Source organism: Alternaria arbusti (assembly GCF_024043155.1).
Source record: "Alternaria arbusti strain BMP 1465 chromosome Unknown scaffold_16, whole genome shotgun sequence".
Taxonomy (NCBI): domain Eukaryota; kingdom Fungi; phylum Ascomycota; class Dothideomycetes; order Pleosporales; family Pleosporaceae; genus Alternaria; species Alternaria arbusti.
The window spans coordinates 143,964-165,711 of record NW_026249956.1 but is presented as its reverse complement, the minus strand read 5'-3'; the positions used below and the strand labels follow the sequence as shown (position 1 = coordinate 165,711).

At 52.5% G+C, this 21,748-nt stretch overlaps 10 protein-coding genes across 10 annotated transcripts; 9 read left to right on the top strand and 1 right to left on the bottom strand.

Moving 5' to 3' along the window:
- Positions 1-113: 113 nt before the first annotated feature.
- On the top strand, positions 114-1,890 carry CCT8 (T-complex protein 1 subunit theta; the record flags this gene model as incomplete). Its single annotated transcript, XM_051449687.1, has 3 exons — positions 114-172; positions 232-602; positions 653-1,890. The coding sequence occupies 3 exons, from the start codon at positions 114-116 to the stop codon at positions 1,888-1,890; spliced, it is 1,668 nt and encodes a 555-aa protein (XP_051299024.1).
- Positions 1,891-3,889: 1,999 nt separating this feature from the next.
- On the top strand, positions 3,890-5,046 carry J4E86_009180 (uncharacterized protein; the record flags this gene model as incomplete). Its single annotated transcript, XM_051449686.1, has 4 exons — positions 3,890-3,925; positions 3,992-4,038; positions 4,096-4,794; positions 4,980-5,046. The coding sequence occupies 4 exons, from the start codon at positions 3,890-3,892 to the stop codon at positions 5,044-5,046; spliced, it is 849 nt and encodes a 282-aa protein (XP_051299023.1).
- A 1,012-nt stretch (positions 5,047-6,058) lies between these two features.
- J4E86_009179 (uncharacterized protein) lies at positions 6,059-7,525 on the top strand (the record flags this gene model as incomplete). Its single annotated transcript, XM_051449685.1, has 2 exons — positions 6,059-6,773; positions 7,257-7,525. The coding sequence occupies 2 exons, from the start codon at positions 6,059-6,061 to the stop codon at positions 7,523-7,525; spliced, it is 984 nt and encodes a 327-aa protein (XP_051299022.1).
- A 717-nt stretch (positions 7,526-8,242) lies between these two features.
- On the top strand, positions 8,243-9,502 carry J4E86_009178 (uncharacterized protein; the record flags this gene model as incomplete). The annotated part of the gene is made up of 1 exon (XM_051449684.1): positions 8,243-9,502. The coding sequence occupies one exon, from the start codon at positions 8,243-8,245 to the stop codon at positions 9,500-9,502; it is 1,260 nt and encodes a 419-aa protein (XP_051299021.1).
- Positions 9,503-9,772: 270 nt separating this feature from the next.
- On the top strand, positions 9,773-12,663 carry J4E86_009177 (uncharacterized protein; the record flags this gene model as incomplete). The annotated part of the gene is made up of 5 exons (XM_051449683.1): positions 9,773-9,783; positions 9,827-9,959; positions 10,009-10,700; positions 10,747-10,986; positions 11,037-12,663. The coding sequence occupies 5 exons, from the start codon at positions 9,773-9,775 to the stop codon at positions 12,661-12,663; spliced, it is 2,703 nt and encodes a 900-aa protein (XP_051299020.1).
- Positions 12,664-13,628: 965 nt separating this feature from the next.
- SFC1 (Mitochondrial succinate-fumarate transporter) lies at positions 13,629-14,928 on the top strand (the record flags this gene model as incomplete). The annotated part of the gene is made up of 6 exons (XM_051449682.1): positions 13,629-13,695; positions 13,763-13,810; positions 13,869-13,918; positions 13,993-14,188; positions 14,274-14,712; positions 14,763-14,928. The coding sequence occupies 6 exons, from the start codon at positions 13,629-13,631 to the stop codon at positions 14,926-14,928; spliced, it is 966 nt and encodes a 321-aa protein (XP_051299019.1).
- Positions 14,929-15,248: 320 nt separating this feature from the next.
- On the top strand, positions 15,249-16,288 carry J4E86_009175 (uncharacterized protein; the record flags this gene model as incomplete). Its single annotated transcript, XM_051449681.1, has 2 exons — positions 15,249-15,267; positions 15,321-16,288. 2 exons carry the CDS (start codon positions 15,249-15,251, stop codon positions 16,286-16,288), a joined length of 987 nt encoding a protein of 328 aa, XP_051299018.1.
- A 131-nt stretch (positions 16,289-16,419) lies between these two features.
- On the bottom strand, positions 16,420-17,937 carry J4E86_009174 (uncharacterized protein; the record flags this gene model as incomplete). The annotated part of the gene is made up of 1 exon (XM_051449680.1): positions 16,420-17,937. One exon carries the CDS (start codon positions 17,935-17,937, stop codon positions 16,420-16,422), a length of 1,518 nt encoding a protein of 505 aa, XP_051299017.1.
- Positions 17,938-18,592: 655 nt separating this feature from the next.
- On the top strand, positions 18,593-19,561 carry J4E86_009173 (uncharacterized protein; the record flags this gene model as incomplete). The annotated part of the gene is made up of 1 exon (XM_051449679.1): positions 18,593-19,561. The coding sequence occupies one exon, from the start codon at positions 18,593-18,595 to the stop codon at positions 19,559-19,561; it is 969 nt and encodes a 322-aa protein (XP_051299016.1).
- A 501-nt stretch (positions 19,562-20,062) lies between these two features.
- Positions 20,063-21,022, top strand: J4E86_009172 (uncharacterized protein; the record flags this gene model as incomplete). Its single annotated transcript, XM_051449678.1, has 1 exon — positions 20,063-21,022. The coding sequence occupies one exon, from the start codon at positions 20,063-20,065 to the stop codon at positions 21,020-21,022; it is 960 nt and encodes a 319-aa protein (XP_051299015.1).
- Between the last annotated feature and the right edge of the window lie 726 nt (positions 21,023-21,748).

Sequence of the window (21,748 nt, the reverse complement as noted above, 5' to 3'; positions counted from 1 at the left end):
CCCCCGATCTCCAAGTCTTGGCATCGAAATTTGGGACTGGACGCGTTCTCGCCGCGCAGAGCTTAGACGCAGGCACACCACCACAACCCTGATACCCCTCACACGCCGCCAACATGTCTCTCACGATACCCAACGCTCCTAACGCCGGCTTATTCAAGCAGGGTTACCAGAAGTATGGCCCTTTGCAACCCCGCAATCACAGTAAACAACCAGCTAACCACCCCGCAACAGCTACGACGCCGAAGATGGCGCTGTTATTCGCAACATCGACGCCTGCCGGACGATTGCCCAGACCGTTCAGACCTCTCTCGGGCCCTATGGACGCAACAAGATCGTCATAAACCACCTTCAGAAAATGATCCTTACCTCAGACGCGGCGACGATACTGCGAGAACTCGAGGTTGTACACCCTGCGGCGAAGCTTCTCGTCATGGCCAGCCAGCAACAAGAGGCAGAGATGGGTGATGCGACAAATCTGGTCATCGTCCTGGCCGGCGAGCTGCTGAAGAAGGCGGAGGAGTTAATACGGATGGGCCTGAAGACAAGTGACATTGTCTTGGGTTACGAGAAGGCACAGCTTGCGGCTCTGCAGACACTGGAGGGTATGTCACTCACGCAAACTGGCAGCTGAATCGGGGCTAACCTATCGCAGAACTGGTATGCGACAAAGTCGAAGACATCCGCTCGCAGCAAGAACTCAGCAAAGCCATCCGCACCGTAGTCGCAGCCAAACAGTCGGGCAGCGAAGACTTCCTCGCTGACCTCGTCGCCGAAGCCGTTCTCGCCGTCCTCCCCAAGAACCCCGTCAACTTCAATGTCGACAACGTCCGCGTAGTAAAGATCATGGGTGGTGCCCTGGAGCAGAGCAAGGTCGTCAAGGGCATGGTCTTCGCAAGACAGCCAGACGGTACCGTCACAAAGGCGACAAAGGCCAAGGTCGGAGTCTTCTCATGTCCTATCGACATTTCCCAGACTGAGACCAAGGGCACGGTACTATTGCACAACGCAAAGGAGATGATGGACTTCACAAAGGGCGAGGAGCAGCAGGTGGAGCAGGTCATCAAGGAGCTCCACGACTCCGGTATGAGGGTCGTCGTTGCTGGCTCGACCATCGGAGAGCTGGCCCTCCACTACCTCAACCGCTACAACATCCTCGTCATCAAGGTTCTTTCCAAATTCGAGCTTCGACGGTTATGCAGGGTAGTCGGTGCTACGCCGCTCGCTCGTCTCGGTGCACCTATGCCAGATGAGATGGGTACTATCGACGTCGTCGAGACACTGGAAATTGGCGGTGACCGCGTCACAGTATTCAGACAGGAGAATGAGCAGACACGGACCGCGACTCTGGTTCTACGCGGCGCTACTCAGAACCACCTCGACGACGTTGAGCGGGCGATTGACGACGGTGTCAACGTGGTCAAGGCCATCACCCGTGATCCTCGACTGGTCCCAGGTGCTGGAGCAACAGAGATGCAGCTTGTTGAGAAGATCAAGGCTATTGCGGACAAGACATCCGGTCTGGCGCAATACTCTATCCGCAAGTACGCTGAAGCTTTCGAGGTCATTCCACGAACTCTCGCAGAGTCAGCCGGTCTGGACGCAACTGAAGTTCTCGCCAAGCTGTACGTCGCACACGCTGCACAGAAAGGCAGGAAAGACGACGAGTGGACTGTCGGTGTCGATATTGAGAACGACGACAACACCGGTACACTCGATGCCAAGGAAGAGGGCATTCTCGATCTTTGGGTCAGCAAGATGTGGGCCATTAAGCTCGCTACCGAGGCTGCGAGGACGGTTCTCAGTGTCGACCAGATCATTGTCGCAAGGCAAGCTGGTGGACCCAAGATGCCTGGAAAGGCGCAGCCGGGCAACTGGGACCAAGATGATTAAACTCCGTTGCCGGTATGAGGGGTAGTGTATAATGACATCGACTAGACGCTATTGAAGCACCAGACGAATGATATCTTCGTTCTACCTCACCGGGTTTCGGCTGTTCACGTGTCACGTATATCAGGTATGGAAGTACCGAATGCTTCTGAGCGAACCCGACCAACATTGGAGCTGATGTGATCATTTGTCCGGCTTCTCGGGCACTCGTGGGGTTGTTCTTAACATGATGTCTCTTCGACCCAAGCTACCAAAACCCAGAGCTCGTACCAGGATGTCAGTCCGTTGGCTTTCATTGGATTACGAACATGAGGTTTGTTTTTCTTCTTCAGCTCAGTTCTGAGCTCACATACGGTCCTTGTGTGGTCTTACTTTGATCCTGGTCTAGCTGGAAACTTGCAGTAGCAGTCCAATCAATCCTCGCCGCGGAAGCGGCCTTATCTACCCCTCGTTGATTCTGAACGCAATCCTTCAGCCAAGAGCATGCAGAGTTTATCGATTCTTGCTCTAGCATTACAGCTATGTCAACCCTTACTGCAGACTTGTCCAGGGTCTGGTTGGAATGAGCAGCAGACGTTGCTACCCGAGATGCATGATGCATCGGCACCCTGCTCCCACTCCCGCTGCTTCCATAGATCACGCGGTCCGTGTTTCGCGCTTGGCCCGACAGAGGCATGATCCGCGACAATGATGCCGCAGGATGCTGGGTGAACGCGACAGATCGCTTTCCTTTTTGTTCTTCCAGTATTCTTTTATAAGCATAATTTCCACGGAAGTGCCGAATCGCTTGGCGTCTGGCGAAGTATAAAAAGCCCTCCTTTCGCCCCGGTCTATCTGTACGCCACATTTCCCGTGATTTCCAACATATCGCTCTTCGCTCGATCAACGTACACGCGTCAATACCGAACACATCTACTGAGCACTTTGCTCAATGCGCAGGTCGTAAACTGTGGTATGGTCTTCAAATCTAGTTAGCCCTTTTTGACTAACTGTTCGATAGTCGAGAACATCATCAACGCTGTCCTGCCGAGCACCAATATCCCATTCATCGCCCTACAGTATCTCGCTGTGAGTTCCCTACCTACACCCATCCCCCATCACCACCTATCCACATATCTACATACCCCCATCTCCCCACCACCCAATCTCCCCAAAGCCGGTCTCAATCCCTACGCCTCACGGTGCAGGTCCTTTGGTGTTAAAAATTATTTGTGTCACTTATTGTTACTCCATTGGAACGACTATAATCTCAAGATTATCTAGACTTGGACATTATACCGTTTGAACCTCTATTGAGGATCGCGATGAGAACGGCATATTTGCCGATCTGTCAGTCTGGGACGTTCAGCAGCCACTACGATGGGTCCAGTCGTCTCTGTGTTCATCGATCTGCATGCATAATGCATTGATTGGAACTTGAGATGAGAGGTACCCATTGCGTCTTCTGCTGCTGAACTCGTCGTTCACTCAATGTTATTTGATCTTCCAAAGATCTCTCAATGACCTCGTCGATACATCGTTATCACGTTGTCGCCACATCAATGTTACATATCATTTGATAGTATTCTTTTTGAATATTATCATCTGCTCGTCACGAGGTGGTAGTATCTCGCTTGTTGACCGGCAGCGAGACACTATCATCTCTGGCAAACAAAGTCAGCACTCTTGAACGCCTTCAAGCGTATAGAGAAACCGACTGACCGATACAGATTGCCTGGTATGCAATCTCCAATCTCTTCTATGCGCTTAAAGCTAACTTTCCATAGAAGCTCCCTCTTACGCATCCACAGAAATCACCATGCGATATTCCCCTCCGCAGCAAAATGCGGACCTTGGTCCTAGGGGTTCAATCAGACTTCCGGCGACTAGAAGGAAGGCAATGAATCCGGTCACCCCCATTCGCAACGCCAGTGGGGTTCAGAAGGGTTGGAAAAGGTCCGCTTCAACCAGGATCCACCCCAGGTTCCCGGTGGATGGTGCTCTCGATAAATTCAACTTCTCCATGCAAGAGGACGATGGCGCTAGCGACCATGGCGAGGTAGGTATAGAGGGAGAGATCCGTGTGAGCTGCCCATTTCACAAGCATGATCCGAAGGCGCACCAGTTATCATCGTGCAAAGGGAAGGGGTATCTTGAGCTTGCCAAGTTGAAGTATGTCTGCGTTCAAAATCAGAACTCTTCACCGGCTTGGGTTCTAACACACATCAGAGATCATTTGAAACAAGTACAGGGTTTGTCGCTGGAACGCCTCGATGCCGATTTCAACTTCAAGAAAAGAGAATACCGTAATCTCAGGACACTAGAGGAGAAGTGGAGATTGGTTTACCGCCGCCTGTTTCCCGAAGAACCCGAAGATTCCATGCCTGTGCCTTGGGCCAACGAAGATCGTGACCAGTATGATGGACTACTCTCCGAGCTTGAGAGCGTTGCGGGTCGCCAAACAATGGGAGAGAAAGCCTTTCGAGACGGGGTCCTCGATTTTGCGCGCAGGTTCGTACAGGAACGTCACTCTGCAAGATCGAAATCAGTCGATTCGGCAGTGGATTTCATGACGAACCCTCCAACGAGCGCCACCATACACACACCCCTATCACCGCCCGTGTCCCACGAGTATAACTTCCGAACGACCACGGATGACGAGGGCTACTGCGGTCAAAGCCCTAGGCTTGCCAACAAAACCAGCACAAATCTCGATGCGTACGCACCAGCGGCTGCAGACCCCTGGTCATTCGAACAAGTCTTCAACGCGGACCCATATTCAACCAACAACAACCAGGAATGGAACATCAGATCACAGCCTTTGTCGGCTATTTCTACAGATGGAGTCAGGTCGCTGGAGGACGTTGCGTGCTCTAGTCTACCACCCGCCCCGATCCTTCAGCCACACGCTGGTGGCGCTTATCACGGGTACGCTCCATCAAATGCGAATATCAGTTCGTCTCCGACGTATGACTATTCTCTCAGCGGCCATGACACCACTTTTTACCCTCGTCTTGAAACAAGGATCCCTGCTCAACGGACTCCATACCTTTCAGATCCCATATTCAACTCGGGATCAAGTTTGGATGAAACTTCGGAATCGCTATCCGCAGTTCACCCCAGCTTCGAAGAGCACAGTCACGCACAACCATCCCTGTCGCTTCCAAGTTCATGTCTTAATAACGCGAACGATCGTCTTGATATGGAGGATTTGGAACACAAATATGATCCCAGCATCGACGAAGGTATCTTTTTCGATTTGGAGGCACTGCATTCCGCATGATTCTGATGCTTGTTGAATCAGTTTCATTGTCAACATGTTTATCGGCGTTTGTACGTGGACGGGCGCATGGAGGGTTCATATCGTTTCTATCTTATTACAGGAGTCGAAAGGGGCGTCCTGAATGGCGAACATGACAAGCAAATTGCTTCCGGTGCCTGTAAACAGCGACATGCGTGATGTTTGTTGATCTCTGCTTGTGTTTGGTGGGCCCTTATGACTGGTCGTTCGAAAGCACCTGACCACACAAAAGAAACGGAACAACGATTACCTAAGACGTGAGATACCGGCGGTACCTTCTTCACGTCGGTTGCAGTGGACTATTGTTTTCATGCCGTTGCAATGGCCATGTAGAGAGGAAAGTGGTGCGCCACCACCGCGACTGCTCATGTCGCTAGCGTGGACCGATTGCAACCAGCCTTCCGGGTACCAACTTATGATCATGGGCTGATCCTCATTTCCACGCTCTTCTACGGATCAACGACGGATCGAACGTACTCCCACGACCCACTCATTCTCGCATTGTTATCGTGGCCCTTCATTCATAGCAACAGACATACCCCACCAGGCAACCCCGGAACTCAACACCGACTCCAGCCGTTTGGATCGGATTTGCCCGGATCATATCTAGAACCCTTCCTCGCCCATAACATCGTCACGTCGGAACTGCGAGAGACTGCGACCCAATTACCACCGTTATCCTCGGTAAAGGACTTCCTCAACTCAAACATGACAACATCAAGTATCCACAGGCACATTGAGGGGGGAAACGCGGAATTCATTGCGGGCTGTGGTTTATCGGGGTTCAGTCTGAGCCCTAGCATTCGAATTACCAACAAACTTTCGATGAGGGCGCATGCGAACACGATACTGATATCATGGCGTCCAAGCAGTGACTTTGGGTCGTCAGTCATGAAGACCAATCTTCAATCGGTTGCTGGTCCGCTCAGATTCTACGATGAAGGGGACATCAACAACACACTCCACTCTTCCGTGCGTGGACGCTTGCCCACAAACACTATCGCCGGCTTTTACCAACCGGAACATGCGCTTGCAGCCTTGAAGCATCTCAGCGGCAACGTGGAATTAGACGCGCATTTGATGTATACTGTGTACTTCACTGCACCAAAAGAGCTCTCCGACCCTGTCATGGCCAATGTGGAAGACATGATCTCGCAAGTTGCAGAAGTGGACGCAGTCTGGAAGAAGCCTCGAGAGGGTATGGTCACATTGCGCTTATCGGGAACGAATCAAGAAAAGGTTGTCGACATGAAGAGGACACTGGAGGCCCTGCTTTCAGGAAGAATAGCGACCACGGGACTAGATGGTCATGCTGAGCGATACGAGATCTGGCACGACTTCTTCGCAACTGCATCTGGAGCTGGGTGGCTACAAGACCTGGCACGAAAAAACGGTGTGACAATCATAAGTGATAAGTTCCAACAGCGTCTGCGTGTTTATGATCCTGAACAGGATGATGCACGAATGGGGCTTGTTGAGCACACCCTTGCAGAGAAAGCCATCATGCAGAGCACATTGGAAGAAACGACCACTATCAAATTCACTTTGAAAAACTTCCAAGAGCTTCTTACGTCGGACAAGGTTGCCCGTGCTCGGGTCAAGTTGGGTGAGACAAAAGTCAGCCTTGATATGCTAAAGAAAGCACTGGTCCTTCATTGCACTCAGCAGACCGCCTGGCTGGTTATATCTGAGCTAAATTTACCACTACCACACCACACATGTCCCCTCTGCGACGATGCGACAAACGACGTTAAGCTCTCCAACTGCGGCCACTATGCCTGCAAGGAATGCTTCGATCTTCAACTGGAGGTAGCTTCATCCGATCTAAGCAAGGATCACTTTCCGCTAGTATGTTGGCACGACGACTGCAAACAACCAATAGCCATCGCAGACCTACATAAACACCCTACCGGCACGATGATCGATGCGTTGCTCAAGGCATCGTTAAATTATTATATCCGATCCTCTCCAGCTATCTATCGCAACTGTCGAGCGCCTGACTGCAAAGCAGTGTATCGGCGCGGCGGATCTCATGGGATCTTCACATGCCCTACATGTCTGACCCAGACGTGCACTCTATGCCATGCAGAGCCCCATGTCGGTTTGACTTGCGCAGAATCGCATGTCCCCAAGAACAAGCATAACGAGCAGCTTCTGGACGAGTACAAAGCGGGCGCTGGTACGAAAGAATGCCGAAATTGCGGCACACTTATCGAGAAAGCCGACGGATGCAACCACGTCGAGTGCCACGTCTGTCACGTACACATATGCTGGGTGTGTCTCGAGGTCTTCTCACAAATGGGGGCAGTGTACCAGCACATGAACGACGCGCATGGAGGAAATGGGCTGGTGGAATGAACGGACGACGAAGACAGCGACTCCGGCAGTGATGACGATGAACGGGAGGATGAAAACGATGTCGCAGACTTGATTTGAGCGCATGCTCTGATTGAGAAACCTCTTGTGCGTCTTGTGGATGGGATCTGGAGGTGTTCAAGGGTCCATTGGGGAGTAGGTGGGATATCGCATTCTTCATTCAATGTGACTAAATTCCATAAACGCGAAACAAATAAAGCTTGTGAATGGAAAAGACAGTAGTGATTGATAAATCCTTGGATCAGCAAGCGGAAATGCAGCGTCCTTGAGCATCAGAGCCAATGAGAGCTGCCGATGCCTTGGCGATGTGCTTACGAACTGTCGGTCTCACGGATCTGTGGGCATCCGACCGGCGGGTCTGCCCTTCCCTCATTACAAACCTCGCTTGTGTGCTATCGCGACGCGTTAACGGCCGACACAGCGAGGAAGTGTCTGTAGGGCCTTACGTTGATGTGACTGGGATTCAGTGCTTGATTACAAGTTTCCCGAAAAATTGGTCCGTCGTTCAGGTGATGACAGGCGCTCGGTGCATACGCGGTTGAGGAGGTGAGTATATGTAGAGCAAGGCATCGTCGGCTTTCAGATCATTCAACACATCGCATCTCAACATCCCACTTCCAGACATATTGAACATATCACACATCATCTCAAACTTTACTTCTACGTTACTTTCTGGCCTCCTGCACGACCATTTTCACGATGTCAGAACAACGCAACATTGTCATTGTTGGCGCATCGGGCGCGGGCATACAGGCAACCCATTACATCCTGAAGCACATTCTACCAGCTCTCAAGGCAAAGAATGACGCCAAGTATCATGTCTACAACATCTCGCCATCTTCACAGTGGTACTTCAGGGTTGCCTCTCCACGAGTGGCAGCTTCTACCGAGCGCATGTCGACCGACAAGGTCCTCTTCGATCTGCATGAGGGCTTCAAGCAATACTCCAAAGACGACTTTACTTTCATCGAAGCCTCTGCTACGGGTCTAGAGCCATCATCGCGGCGCCTCCTATTTCGCAGCAACAAGGGACAAGAAGACGAATCATTGACGTATCATGCGCTCGTCGTGGCAACTGGAAGCAAGACTTATTTCCAAGCTTTCTCGATGAGCGCCGATGCTCAAAGTACCCTGAACGCGATCAGCTCGGCAAACGAGCAAATCGCATCGGCAAAGAAGATTGTTATCGTTGGTGGAGGCGCGACAGGCGTAGAATTTGCGGGCGAAGTTGCTGAGCATCGCAACGGCAAGCCAGGATGGTTCAGCAAGGTGCAGCCAAAAGTTGACGTTACCCTGATCACATCGGACAAGCAGCTTCTCCCCGGTCTCCGGCCTGCAATCGCCAAAGTTGCAGAGCAGAAACTCAAAGCGCTCGGGGTGGAGGTCGTCTACAACACGCGAGTGGTCGATTCAACGCAGACAAAAGATGGTCGCACGGCGCTGACCCTCAAGGACGGTGGCAAGCTTGAGGCAGACCTCTACGTTCCCGCTTATGGCGTTCAACCAAACTCGTCGTGGCTGCCAGATCAATTGCTCAATGAAAAGGGCTACCTCGTAACGAACGATTCCACCCTTCGCGTCGACATCGCAGGCCCCCGCGTCTACGGCTTCGGCGACATCGCATCATATTCGCGCAACAACTACTGGGACATTAACCTGGCTCTACCTACCCTAGTCACCAACATCAAGCGCGACCTGCTCTCTTACAACCCCATGCTTCCAGAGGCGAAACCCAAGGGCAAGGACAGAGTGTACACAGCTAACACGACGGAGTCTATGGTTGTCCCCATCGGTAGCGGCGGCGGTGTTGGTGCCGTTTTTGGATGGAAGGTACCTTCATTCTTCGTGTGGATTCTGAAGGGGAGGGATTACATGTTGGGTATGAGTGGGCTGCCGACGCTGAATGGGGACAAGGTCAAGAAGGAGGTCAAGTGGACGAAGGAGGAGGCTGCGATCTGAGTTTGACTGTGTGCATAGCGAATTTTCCTATTTTCATAGCTTGTGATGTTTCCGTGTGTTCTTTGCAGTTGTAGAATCTTGGTAATGTTAATAATACTTGATGTCAAATGTGCTTTCCCAAGACTCTTTCCAAGGTTGTGTGTTGTGAATAGTGACTGCCTGCGCTGCGGAGAAGGATGCAACGCGATTGGTTTCGAGCTCGCTCCACGACGGCGCGCTCCGCGTCGACATCACTCCTTTCCACCCTTGGACCCCACGTACACGGCGCAAATGCGGGGTGAGTAGGACATCAAATGGATTTCGTACGTCTTCGCCCTGCTGCAGCTATGGTTCGCGCACTGACGACAGCAAGTGGGTGAGGCTACTCGGCGGGTCGTCCCAGAAGAAGAAGCAGGCCGCCCCGAACAACCCGCAACAGCGGCTGGCACGCTTCCGCCAGCGCTACAATCAGATACTGGTAGGCCTGGCTGCGTAACCCGAAATGCTGCGAGTCTGACACACGGCAGCAAACATGGCAGAAGTCGACCAACCTCGCCCACGACCGCGAAGCCCTGGGCAACATCCGGCGCGGCTTCCAGGCCCTCACAGCCATCCTCAGCGATGAGTCGCGATCCCCTGCGCCGCACATGTGCCTCCAGTTCGCCGCTGCCCAGCAGATATACACGGCCGTCTCCAAGATCGCGGCGACGGCACACGATGAGGGTACCGTTAGGGACGCCGTGGCCTTCTACAATGCCCTCATCGACAGCGAGGAAGAGGACTTCCTCGAAAACGACGTCTTCGCCGCCTCGCTCATGAACTTCATCGACCGCACAGTCGGGTCTGGCAGCATGGGCATAGGAGAGGACATCGAGGCCGACATCGTGGAGCTGCTCTTCGGCATCGCAGCCAAGATCCGGCTACAGCCAGAGATTCTGCATGTCTGGTTCACGACCACATCCGCAAACAGCGAGGGACGAGTGCTAAATCCCAAAACCGATTTCGCCGGCGTTACACAGAAAGAGGACTTTCCGTTGTGCTATCAGCTCATCGACCATGTCCACCACGAAGGCCGTATCGGGGATTTTGCGCGCACCGGATTGCTGTACATATTCGAGTCTGCGTCCAGGTCAATGGATCTGGAGCAGTGGATCGTCAACAGCGATCTGCCTACGCTGATGGCGACCGGTCTGGGAGCACTATACAGCCAGATGAGCAGGTATGAAGTGTACCGAACCCGAGACAACGAAGCTAACATTGTCCAGGAAGCTGTCGATACTCCACCCCGCGCATGACCTGCCTCCTGTCTTACTACTCTCCGACTACACTGAGATGCAGCCCAATCCACAAGCAGAGAACTTCTTCACACCCGACTTCCAGAGCCATCTTCTCACCTTCTTGTCTTATCTTGCCTTCTGGCAAGATGTGCTCGAGCATTGCAGATCTCTGGATGTTAGAGTAACATTGATTGACCACTTTCAAGCTTTGTTCCTCCAGCAGCTATTGTGTGTTACTCTCATATGTCTTCAATGTGTACATAGCTGACTCCGTGCAGATACCCTTCACTACTTGAGTCGTCCGACGCCGATGGCGGTTCATCCGTCGCAGTGCTTACGTACCTTCGCCATATACTAGATGCGCTTGACCACCCCGAGCTCGTGCACATGATGCTTCAGTATCTACTCGCACTCCTGGACTACGCGTCTACCACGACACCACGGTCCCCCGCAGCTGTCAAGCGTCGTCAGTCACTTATGCTGCTTACTGCATCGGATAAGGATGAAGACAAATTGAACCCATCCTTGTTTAATCTGGTCGACTTGGTCTTGGGAAGCACCGCATCGCGCAATCCACAGACGGTCATTGCATCATTGAAGTTGACGACTGTGATATTGAGCAAAAGCCATGGATACGCTCTCGGATCTCTCGTCAAGGTGATGAACTTGCATCATAAAGAACACAATAGAACTGTTGGATCCCTGAACAAGGAGCTTGAGCTGTATCTAAACCTCGCCATCGATCTCGCCGGCTTGGAAGGTGTTGATGAAGCGTACGAGAACTATCTAAAAGATACTCTGAGTTTGTTGGAGTCACATCCCTGCTCTTTGAAGACCATTGCTTTACCCGCGACGTCTTCGAAGAGTCCAGGATACTTCGACTCGACTGAAGCTTCAGCTAGGGAGGTGGATCCACATCAGTTGCTTCCAGAAGATCCGCTCTTCCAGTCTCTCATGGATTTACTTCTGAGGTTCCTTACGAACGATGTCGAGACAAACCTGGCGCTTACTGAAGCATTGATTACGCTCGGCACCTGCTCACAGCTACGTCTGGAAGGATGGTTATCCGTGGATCCTGCCGACTATCACTTCGAAAGCGACAGTCCTGAAGTCGAGTCGTTCACGAATGACAACTTGCGCGCCATGTTCCTGGCAGAAAGGTTTCCGAAATGGGATTCATCTGCTACCCCTCAACTATTTGCATGCCTGCAACGTCTCCAGGCGCAAGTCGATGCCCTGCGCAGCGATATCAAGGACTGGGATGAGCACGTTGCGAACCGCAAGCATGCCTTCCGCTTCCATCAGGATCTTGTAGAGGAATCAAAAATGTCAACACCTCAGTCAAAGCCTGCGCGACCACCCTCGGAAACTCCAGCAGGATCTTGGACACCGCAAATACCACAACACGTGCGTAACCAACCGACGACGCCCTCCAGAGCGCAATCTCCGAGAGGCAGGAAGGAAACTCTTTCTGAAGCAAGGAACACCCCCACTACATCACCCGCACCATCAAGATATGGGGGCCAGACACTCGTTGGTTCACCTGCCCGAGCATCGTCCCCTATGTCAGGAACATACGCCGTACAGCAGCCTTCTTTGATGTCCGACGTCGACGCTAGCATATCACAGATCAGGATGAGTCAGTTCGGCAAGAGGCGTATTCGCTTCCGCCGGCCGGCTGGATCAAAGGAGGTGGAGGTCATGCTATCGAAGTTCCAACCACCGCCAAAGGAACCTTCTGATGACGCGGCGACTGGTGCTGAGGATACAGAAGACGATGATATTCGAGAGGCGAGCTTGCTGCACATCATCACAAACGTGGTCATACTGCAGAACTTTGTGTTGGAGCTGGTTGCGTTGATGCAGGTTAGGTCAAGCCTGTTCAATGAGGTCAGATTCATCTGATTGTAGGTTTGCCGAGGGAAGCGTTTGATGTAGTAAGAATATACCCATTTTCATCTCTTCTTCAGTACGTCCCGAGGAACACGTTGTAGACCAGTCAAGATTACCTAGGCATCTTCCGAGGCATCTTCGCGCACGTGCACGTCGGCCGCTTTCGGGATGGGCTCGCAGCGGAGAGTTTCCGACAGCCCCTCCAACGTCATCTTCCACACTTTCACATGTCGATCATTCCACCCCTCATCCATCATCAGACGCTCGCCTGCACGAGCTTGTGAAAGCGCGAACCCGAAAACACGCGAGACTCGAATTCAGGCATAACACCAGGATTGCATGTGCTATCATCCCAAGCAGGCCATGATGAACGGCCAATGGCTTGGGCAGCTGGGCAACTGTGGCTCGGCAACGTAATTCCTCGAGCCGATCGCCGGCCGAACGACATCAGCGCATCGTAACTTCCGCTCGCCCACCCAAGGCGAAATCCGGGGTTTGCCAAGGTACCCCATTGTTTGCCAGCTGCCAGACAAACGCGTGCCAGTCGACACTAAGACACGCGGTCTGGGCTCACGCAAGGGCCGAGGCTGGCGGAGCAAATGGGTGTTTGTCCTCACACCCGCGGGTAGTCAAGGCAGGCTTCTGATCAGCAATGTATGGAATATGACTGAATGATTTCCTTGCGCTCGTGCTTTTCTCGCTTTCCTAAACCTCATTTCGAGTCTCCTTCTTGATACCCGTCGCATAGCTGTTGCTATTGATTAGCTTGCTTGCTCTCCCTCTGTCGTCATCTCTAGAAGCCGAGGTTTCTAAAGCGCATTACAGCTCCCATTCAGAAAATTGGGCTACAGCTCAGGGTCGCTCCTTCAGTGTCACAATCTCGTGTAACCCCACGTGCTCGTGCCTTGGACGGCCTTTGGTCCCAATTCCTCGCAGCAAACACCTTCCTGAACCCTTGCGCTCCAACTCTACACAACATGTCTGCGAAATCAGTACAAGGGCCTGGCGGCAAGAAGCCCGCGTCGGCGGCCACAAACTTGATCGGTAAGCCTCAAGTTTTGAACTTGGACGGTATGCGACCGCACTGGCAGGATACTGACGCGACATGAAGCCGGTGGTGGAGCTGGAATGATGGAGGCACTCGCGTGTCATCCTCTCGGTGAGTTACAACTCCCCAAGCCTACACTATCTGCGCGTTAAGTCTAATTGGATATCAGATACGATCAAAGTCCGCATGCAACTGTCAAGACGAGCTCGCGCTCCAGGAGTACGTCCCCAATCATACTTTCGAAGCGGTCGGCATATACTATCCAGAACGTCACTGATTGGTGTACATTACAGGCAAAGAAGCGCGGGTTCATTACGACCGGAACTGAGATCGTGAAGAGAGAGACAGCATTAGGCCTATATAAGGGATTAGGCGCCGTTCTCACAGGCATCGTCCCGAAGATGGCCATACGCTTCACAAGTTATGAGTGGTATAAGCAGATGTTAGCGGACAAAGAGGGCAATGTCGCGTCAAAGTCTACATTTATGGGTAAGTTTGAAGCTCGCGGAATCGCAAGGCGCATCTTTTCGCAACAGAGTCTACTCAAGAATGACCGAATACTAACACTTTACAGCTGGTCTTGCCGCTGGTGTCACGGAGGCCGTTCTCGTCGTCACACCTATGGAGGTCGTCAAGATCCGTCTTCAAGCGCAGCACCACTCGATGGCCGATCCGCTCGATATACCCAAGTACCGAAACGCCGCGCATGCCATGTATACTGTCATCAAGGAAGAAGGTGCAGGCGCATTATGGCGTGGTGTCTCGCTCACAGCCTTGCGCCAGGGAACAAACCAAGCGGCAAACTTCACTGCATATTCGGAACTCAGGGCACAGTTACAGAAGTACCATGGCACAACAGATCTGCCGGGCTATGAGACGAGTCTGATCGGGCTGATCAGTGGTGCTGTTGGTCCGTTTACGAACGCGCCGATCGACACTATCAAGACGAGGTTGCAGAAGACGCCTGCGGAGGCAGGTCAAACTGCTATCCAGAGGATAGTAAATATCGGAAAGTAAGTCTTCGGGCGCATCCAACTTCCGAGTGTTAGCTGACAATTCACAGCGACATGTGGAAGCAGGAAGGTATCCGCAGTTTCTACAAAGGTATCACGCCGCGTGTGATGCGAGTAGCCCCCGGCCAAGCTGTCACATTTACCGTGTACGAATATCTGAAGGGTGTGTTGGAGAAAGGAAGAGAGATGCTCCCTGGTGGGGCATACGAGGAGTGAGCTATCCTTGCGTTTTCTAGTCTGTTGGAGAGCGCCTGTCGATGAGCATAGGTTGTTTTCCAAGCATATTGAAGCATGTAATTCCTGTGACATATCACAATATATGCATGCTAGACGCCACCTCAGGAACCAGACTGCATGATAGAAGCAGGGCTGCCAAGGTGCATCGGCCGTCCAGCCCACCTGCCCCACTATAGGACAGCATCACCGCTGGTTCGACGTCAGTGTAAACGCTCAAATCAGTACATTCAACAACATCGCAGCCTTCTCTTTGAGTGTCCCGACAACCACAGAATATAGTGCAGTAGAGACTTGCCAAGATGCAGTCTGGTATCTCCGGTAACGATCTTCCAGCGCGCTCCAACCTCGCACCCCACTAACAACCCCCATAGCTTCCCAGGAGCTCAAATCCGCCGTCGGCAGCCTCATAACCTCAAGCTCGCAACGCGGAATCCTAGCCACCATCCAAAACGAAACTATCATCCCCAGCGACACCATATCCTCGTCAGCATCGACCTTCCTCGCCGACCTCTCCAACCTCCAATCTCACATCCAGCCCAATGCCGCACTCTACATTCTCCTCCGCCGCGCCGACTCGCTCTCCTCGCCCGACAAATCCCTCGTAGCCGTAACATACGTACCCAATGCCGCGCCGGTACGCCAGAAAATGCTTTTTGCATCCACGCGCCTCACTCTCGTGCGTGAACTAGGCGGAGAGCATTTCAGCGAGAGTGTCTTCACGACCGAAGCATCAGAGCTCACGCCGGAGGGCTGGGAGAAACACATTGCGCATACAGCGTCTGACAACCCGCTGACAGCGGAGGAACAATCGCTGCAGGACATCAAGGACGCTGAGGCCTTGGAGAGCAGAGGCACACGCGGTCAGGGCCTGGCCCAAGGAGGCAGAATCGCTATTCGGGCTGATGACGAGATTGGCGGGGCGTTGAAGAAGTTGGGACAGGGTGGAACGGATAACCTTGTGCAATTGCGCATGGACGGCGCGTCGGAGACGCTTCAGCTAGTTTCCTCTTCGTCAGCGACGCCTTCGACTCTCTCCCAGGCTATCGATGCCAAGGAGCCGCGGTACTCGTTCTACCGTCATGATGACGCTGCTGCGAGTATCGTCTTCATCTCGACGTGTCCGAGCGGAGCGAAGATCAGGGAGAGGATGCTGTATGCAGCGAGTAGGGGCAATGTGGTCAGTCTGGCGCAGAACGATGGTGGGCTCAAGGTGGAGAAGAAGATTGAGGCGACGGATCCGGATGAGATTACTGAGCAGGTTATTCTGGATGAGTTTAAGGTGGAGAAGAAGGAGGAGAGCAAGGGTTTTGCGAAGCCGAAGAGGCCTGGACGGCGGTAGGTGGCATAGCAGGTATGAAAGCGGACAACACGATGGGCGGCAAAACTTATCATCAAAAGCATAAACATCAAGATGACAATGGATATCATTCGCATCATACTGCACAAGTCCGACTGGCACTGTGCTACCATCTACTCTCCATTCCTCAAGAAACCCCGGTTACCATGAGGCCTCCTCTCCATTTTCTTCCCAAATCTAACGCCGGGTTTCCCTGCCTTCTTGTCCATTTCGCGCCCCTTCAACCAGTGTTCACGTACGTTCTTTGTATTCCTGTTGACCTTGGGCGGCAGCACCCGGTTCTGCTGTGCCAATACCGCTACGCTGAGCTTGCCCTTCTTCACATCCTTCGCTGGCTTGTCGACGCGCTCGAGGAACTTGATGTGGTGGTTAAGCTTCTCCTTCCTAAGTTCTTCCTCTGTCTTTCCTCGCCGCTGGGGCGGTGGCGTGGGAGGGCGTTGGTCGTCGATGGTCTCGAGGAGCGAGGCGGGCAGGAGACCGTTGGATACGTCGATGTCCATGCGCGACGCAACTTCTGGCTTTTTGTCGAGGGGCCCGGCGGCAGCCTTTGCTTCCTTGGCAGCTTTCTTTGCCAATTTCTTTGCCTTCTTCTCCTCACGCTCGCGCTTTGCAGCTTGTTGGGCGGCAACGAGTTCCTCGCGCGCTTGCCGCTTGGCCTGTTCCTTTGCTTGCTGAGCTTTCTGCGCACGGTCGGCTTCGGCTTGCGCAGCTCGTGCTTTCGAACCTGCAGCGGCTGTGGTGACTACCTCGGGGGCTTCGTCGTCCGAATCGCTTGCTTCGTCCTGGTCGACTTGGCTTGTTTGCGTTGGGGGTAGTGACTCGATGGGCTGAGAAGCTTCATATCGCTTGTGGCCTTGCTTGATCGCAACGGGCGAATCTTGCGACTCGGCAGGCTCCTCGCTACCAAAGCGTCTATGCGTCTTTTCAGGTTGTACTGAAGGAGGCGCGTCGCCTTGCGAGGGTATAGGAGCTGTGCTGCTCTCGTACGAGGACGTTGGAATCTCGTCAGGGAACTTGGACGGCGTCTCTACAACCTTCTTCGGGCGGCCTCTGCCTCTCTTGGCTGAGCCTGGTGCTAGCGTCTGGCCATCTCCCGTCTTAGCCTTGGGTGTAGGTGACCCCTCAGGTTGCTTAAATGTTGTGGCGGGCGTCGCGTATACCGATCCTGAACCTGAACCAGGCTGCTGCGCTGGTGTGTAAAAGGACGGATTTTGTGAAGTTGCTGGTGCCTCTTCCCTGCCTTCACCGAAGCTGTCCGTGGCCGTCGAATCATCCGGCGACTTCCTGCTGACTACAACGTGGGGGCTCGATCGGCGTCGGAGTGGCAGAAATTCATCCTGTGTCGGCGTCTGAGGGTCTTGGGTCGCAGGCGCGGCGGCGACAGCAATTGTGTCTGAGACATCCTCTACGGACTCTTGCGAAAGTCCTTGTGAAGGCGCATCCGAATCGGCGGTCTGCTTGGCAGATCTCTTCTTGGAGGACGACGTGGGCGCAGACTTCCTCTGCCTTTTCGTTTGTGTCGGCGTCTCTAGCGACTCGAGTTCTCGCTTTCCTGCGGCTTTCCTTGTCGAGCTGCGCGGCGTCGGTGTCGGTGCGCCTGGCGTCTCTGTTCCGCCTCGTGTAGTGACCATTGCGTCTTCGTTGCTGTGGGTTGATACGCGTCGTGTACGAACCGCGGCTGTTCTTGTCGTTGCTGCGTTGGTGGATCGCGCGATGTGGAAAAGATTCTGGCGTGCCAAGATTTCGCGGCCATTGCGGACCCCCGAGACTAGCGGGCTTGGTGAATTCCAAGGATTACCGCATCGCCGTTCACCAACTATCGAGCAGTCATCTCGTAACTATGTCGACTCCTCGCACAGTATTGCGCTCAGCAAGCGCAGTCGCGCATCTAGAGCCATGTTTGTCGTGCCGATCGCGTCAAACAACTCTAGCCATCCGCTACAATGCTACGAGATATCCGATGGCCTCACATTGGCTTGCAACAAGCATACGAACCCAGAATTATTCCATCAACCGAAAATTGGATCCAAAAGCACGTGTTGATGTTGATACTCGCGCTCGACTAGGCTTCTACACGATATGCAAGCAACAAAGCGTACTCAATATCGAGCCGCGTACGGCTCTGAGCATCTACAATGACTTCGTTGCGAAAACGAAAACAGCTTCCCATAGCGACAACGTTTTGCGGATAGTCGAGAGTAGGTTCGCGGCCCATACTCCCCTCTATAGATGGCACTGACATGAGCAGAATACAACGTCCGATTGATTGATATTACATCTCTTGCGATGGCCACATTCAAAGTACCCGATCTCAGCAATCCAGAGATAAGAGCTCGACTGCCTCCTAGTCAGCACAAAGAAGTCGCTGTTATGCTTCTGCAAGGATGTGCGCAAGCTGGGGATCCTCTCGCGATCGTACACATCCTGACTGTCGTCTACCTTGGCAGTTTGGGCAACCAGCCCGCTCAAGAGATTGCAAGGCTCTTTCCACAGAAAGATATCGCCCAATACCGCCAGCTGCTCGACACGATTGACTTGCAGACCTTGGAAAAGACTCCAACTCTAGTAGTTGAAGTTTTGACTCTGAGAGGACTCTTCCTTGAGCAAGCAGGACAGAAGCAAGAGGCCATAAAAGCATACCAAGAAGCCATCAAGCCTTCAACTCTTAATGATCAAACTGGAAGGCCATTAACGCATGCGATGCAATTTCCCCTTATAGCACCCTGGAATGCGCTCGGTTATCTACTCAAGGCAGACAAAGATCCGAAAGTACAGGCAGAAGCCCAGTCATATTTCCAGAAAGGCGCTCTCGAAGGTGATGATCCGCTTTCATACTACGAACTCGCAGCCTATGAGCCGAAAACAAGCGAAAAGTGGTTGCGGTATACGAGCAAAGCAGCAGCATCCGGTCACAGACAAGCCATACTGGACCTCACTGGCTTCTATCAAGAAGTGGCAGCATCGAACTCGTCTGTTTTAGAAAACGGTAGCATACGACATGCGCTCAACTGGTTACTGACCTGGAGACGCGGAAGCACTGCGAAGCTTGCGCGAGAGTGGTTACATGTGGCGTCTGTCGTTGGACACAAACCTTCCATGTTACAACTTGCGGAGTATCACAAGTCTATTGGTCATGAAGAAGAATCCAGGAATTATTTGCGTATGATAGTCGACTCTGACAGCGCAGCCCTTTACAAAGAAGAGGCACCACAGCTTGTGCAAGTTGCGAGGTTGCGGCTTGCGGGAACCCGGTAACAGCCAATACAACCAGTAGGAGACCATGTCCTGTATACTTCGTTCTCTTCCAGTGTATCATGCGTGTTCGCCGCGCTCATACGCGCAGCCTGGTATCGTTTCAGAAGCTACATTCATCTGAAGTGTCTATCAGACAATTACGCAACTGTTCGATGATTCTGCGCAAACGATCTCCACCCCAGATCGATCTCGTACTACGCATTAGACATACATATGTGTGTTGAAAGACATCTTGGTCATATCCTCGACAAAACGACTATCTCCGGATCTACCCCGGCCTACCCCACCTCGGCAGGTGAGCTACTGGCCTTCCTTATCTGGCACTCTGATAGTGGCCACAGCATTCGATGACTGCTTGAAGACTTATATTCATCGCCAGTATGATTGTCTATCTACTTAACACATACCATTGTGCATCTTCACGAAGACATTAAGCACAATCTACCATCAAAAATCGATCTTTGATCACTTCAATCTAGCATAACATCTATTCTCACAATCATGTCGTCTATTATCCCTCTCAACAGTCATCGAAAAGCCTTGATAGGATCACCTTCAAACTTCTGGTCGCACTCTACCAAGAATGGCTTTGACCTCACTCATCCCTCTACGCACTCGTCACCAACTACCGGGCCCACACACACCATTCAGACACGAGCTGATGCCATCACGATCGATCCCTCGAAATCCGCCCTTGTCATCATTGACATGCAAAACTTCTTTCTCTCCGAAGCTTTCGGCCGCGGCCAAAAAGGTCCTGGTCACATTGCCTGCGAACAGTTGGTCAAGTACGCTATCCCAGCTGCACGCAAGGCTGGCATCAGAGTCATATGGGTAAATTGGGGGCTTACGGAGGAAGAAGCCAAAGAGATGCCGCCAGCTGTGAAACGAGCATTCGGCTTTTTCTCCATTCCGGAAGATGCAGATTTCAAAGCCGACGACGCTTTTGGACACCAAGAAGGAAGCGTGAGCATGGATCGACATGGCAAAGAAAACCAGTCTTTCTACCGTGGTATCGGTGCTGACTGCGGGATGCTCAAGTTTCCAGACGGGAAAACCGTAGAGGGGGGTAAATTACTCATGCGCGATTCTTGGAACGCAGCGCTCTACCCTCCACTTGATGCCATGTATGTCGAAGGCAGCAAGTTGGAGAGTAGGCCTGACGTCTGGATCCATAAGAACAGGATGAGTGGGTTGTGGGGTGCCACGACTCCACTCAAGGAGTTTCTGGATCAAGAGGGCATTAGGACCTTGTTCTTCACAGGTGTCAATACCGACCAGTGCGTGGGTGGAACCCTGACTGATGCATTCAGCAATGGATACGACTGCGTGTTGTTAGGTGATGGCTGTGGGACAACCACACCAGACTACGCACAGCAGTGTTGGGAGTATAATGCCGCTAGGACCTTTGGGTTCTGTGCAAGTTGTCAACAGTTTGCCGAGGGCTTGGGTAACTCTTGAATATGTAATCCACGTATCTTCATTCGAATACAGAAACCGATGTAGAAGGATCGTGAGTACACCTGTGAAGTCAATGGTCTCCGTGGTGACTCTTCAAAGAGTTCCCAGGAGCATCTGTGGGACGGTCTAATCCACACATAACCAAGACCAGTCTGTCCACTTCGTCACCTCCACATCCTATAAAACCCACCTTTCCTGAGCCTACTGCTGCAAAGGCTACTGAAGCGAGACGTTCCGGTTGTTGTCGAGCACGGTATACGGCCTGTTCTTTAGGTACGCCTCCGAGGAGGAGGTCTTGATTCTGCATTATCGCGGAGAGAACCGTGGTACGCAGCAAACCAGGATCGTTTTGTACAAGATCAGTAATTACGTTCTCACTTTTTACTAACTCCCACTGAAGCCCGAAACGGTCCTTGAAGAGAGCCTCGAAGGCTTCCACTCTGTACATTGGCCAATGGAAGTATCCTGTGAATATTGTGGTACAGCCGTTTCTCGTTCGTTCGATCAAACGATTACGTAGCGTGGTGCTCGGTTCTTCGTTATCCAGGATGAGATTGCTCTGGACTATAATGGCATTTGGCCAGTCTGTACTGAGGCATTCGATAGCGTCTTCTACCGTTCGCGACTCGTGGACCGCTGCTCGTTGTATCAGGCGAGGCGCAATCTTATCTGATATACCGAAAGGCGTGGATAGATCTCCTGCTAGTGTGATAACAAGAATATTGA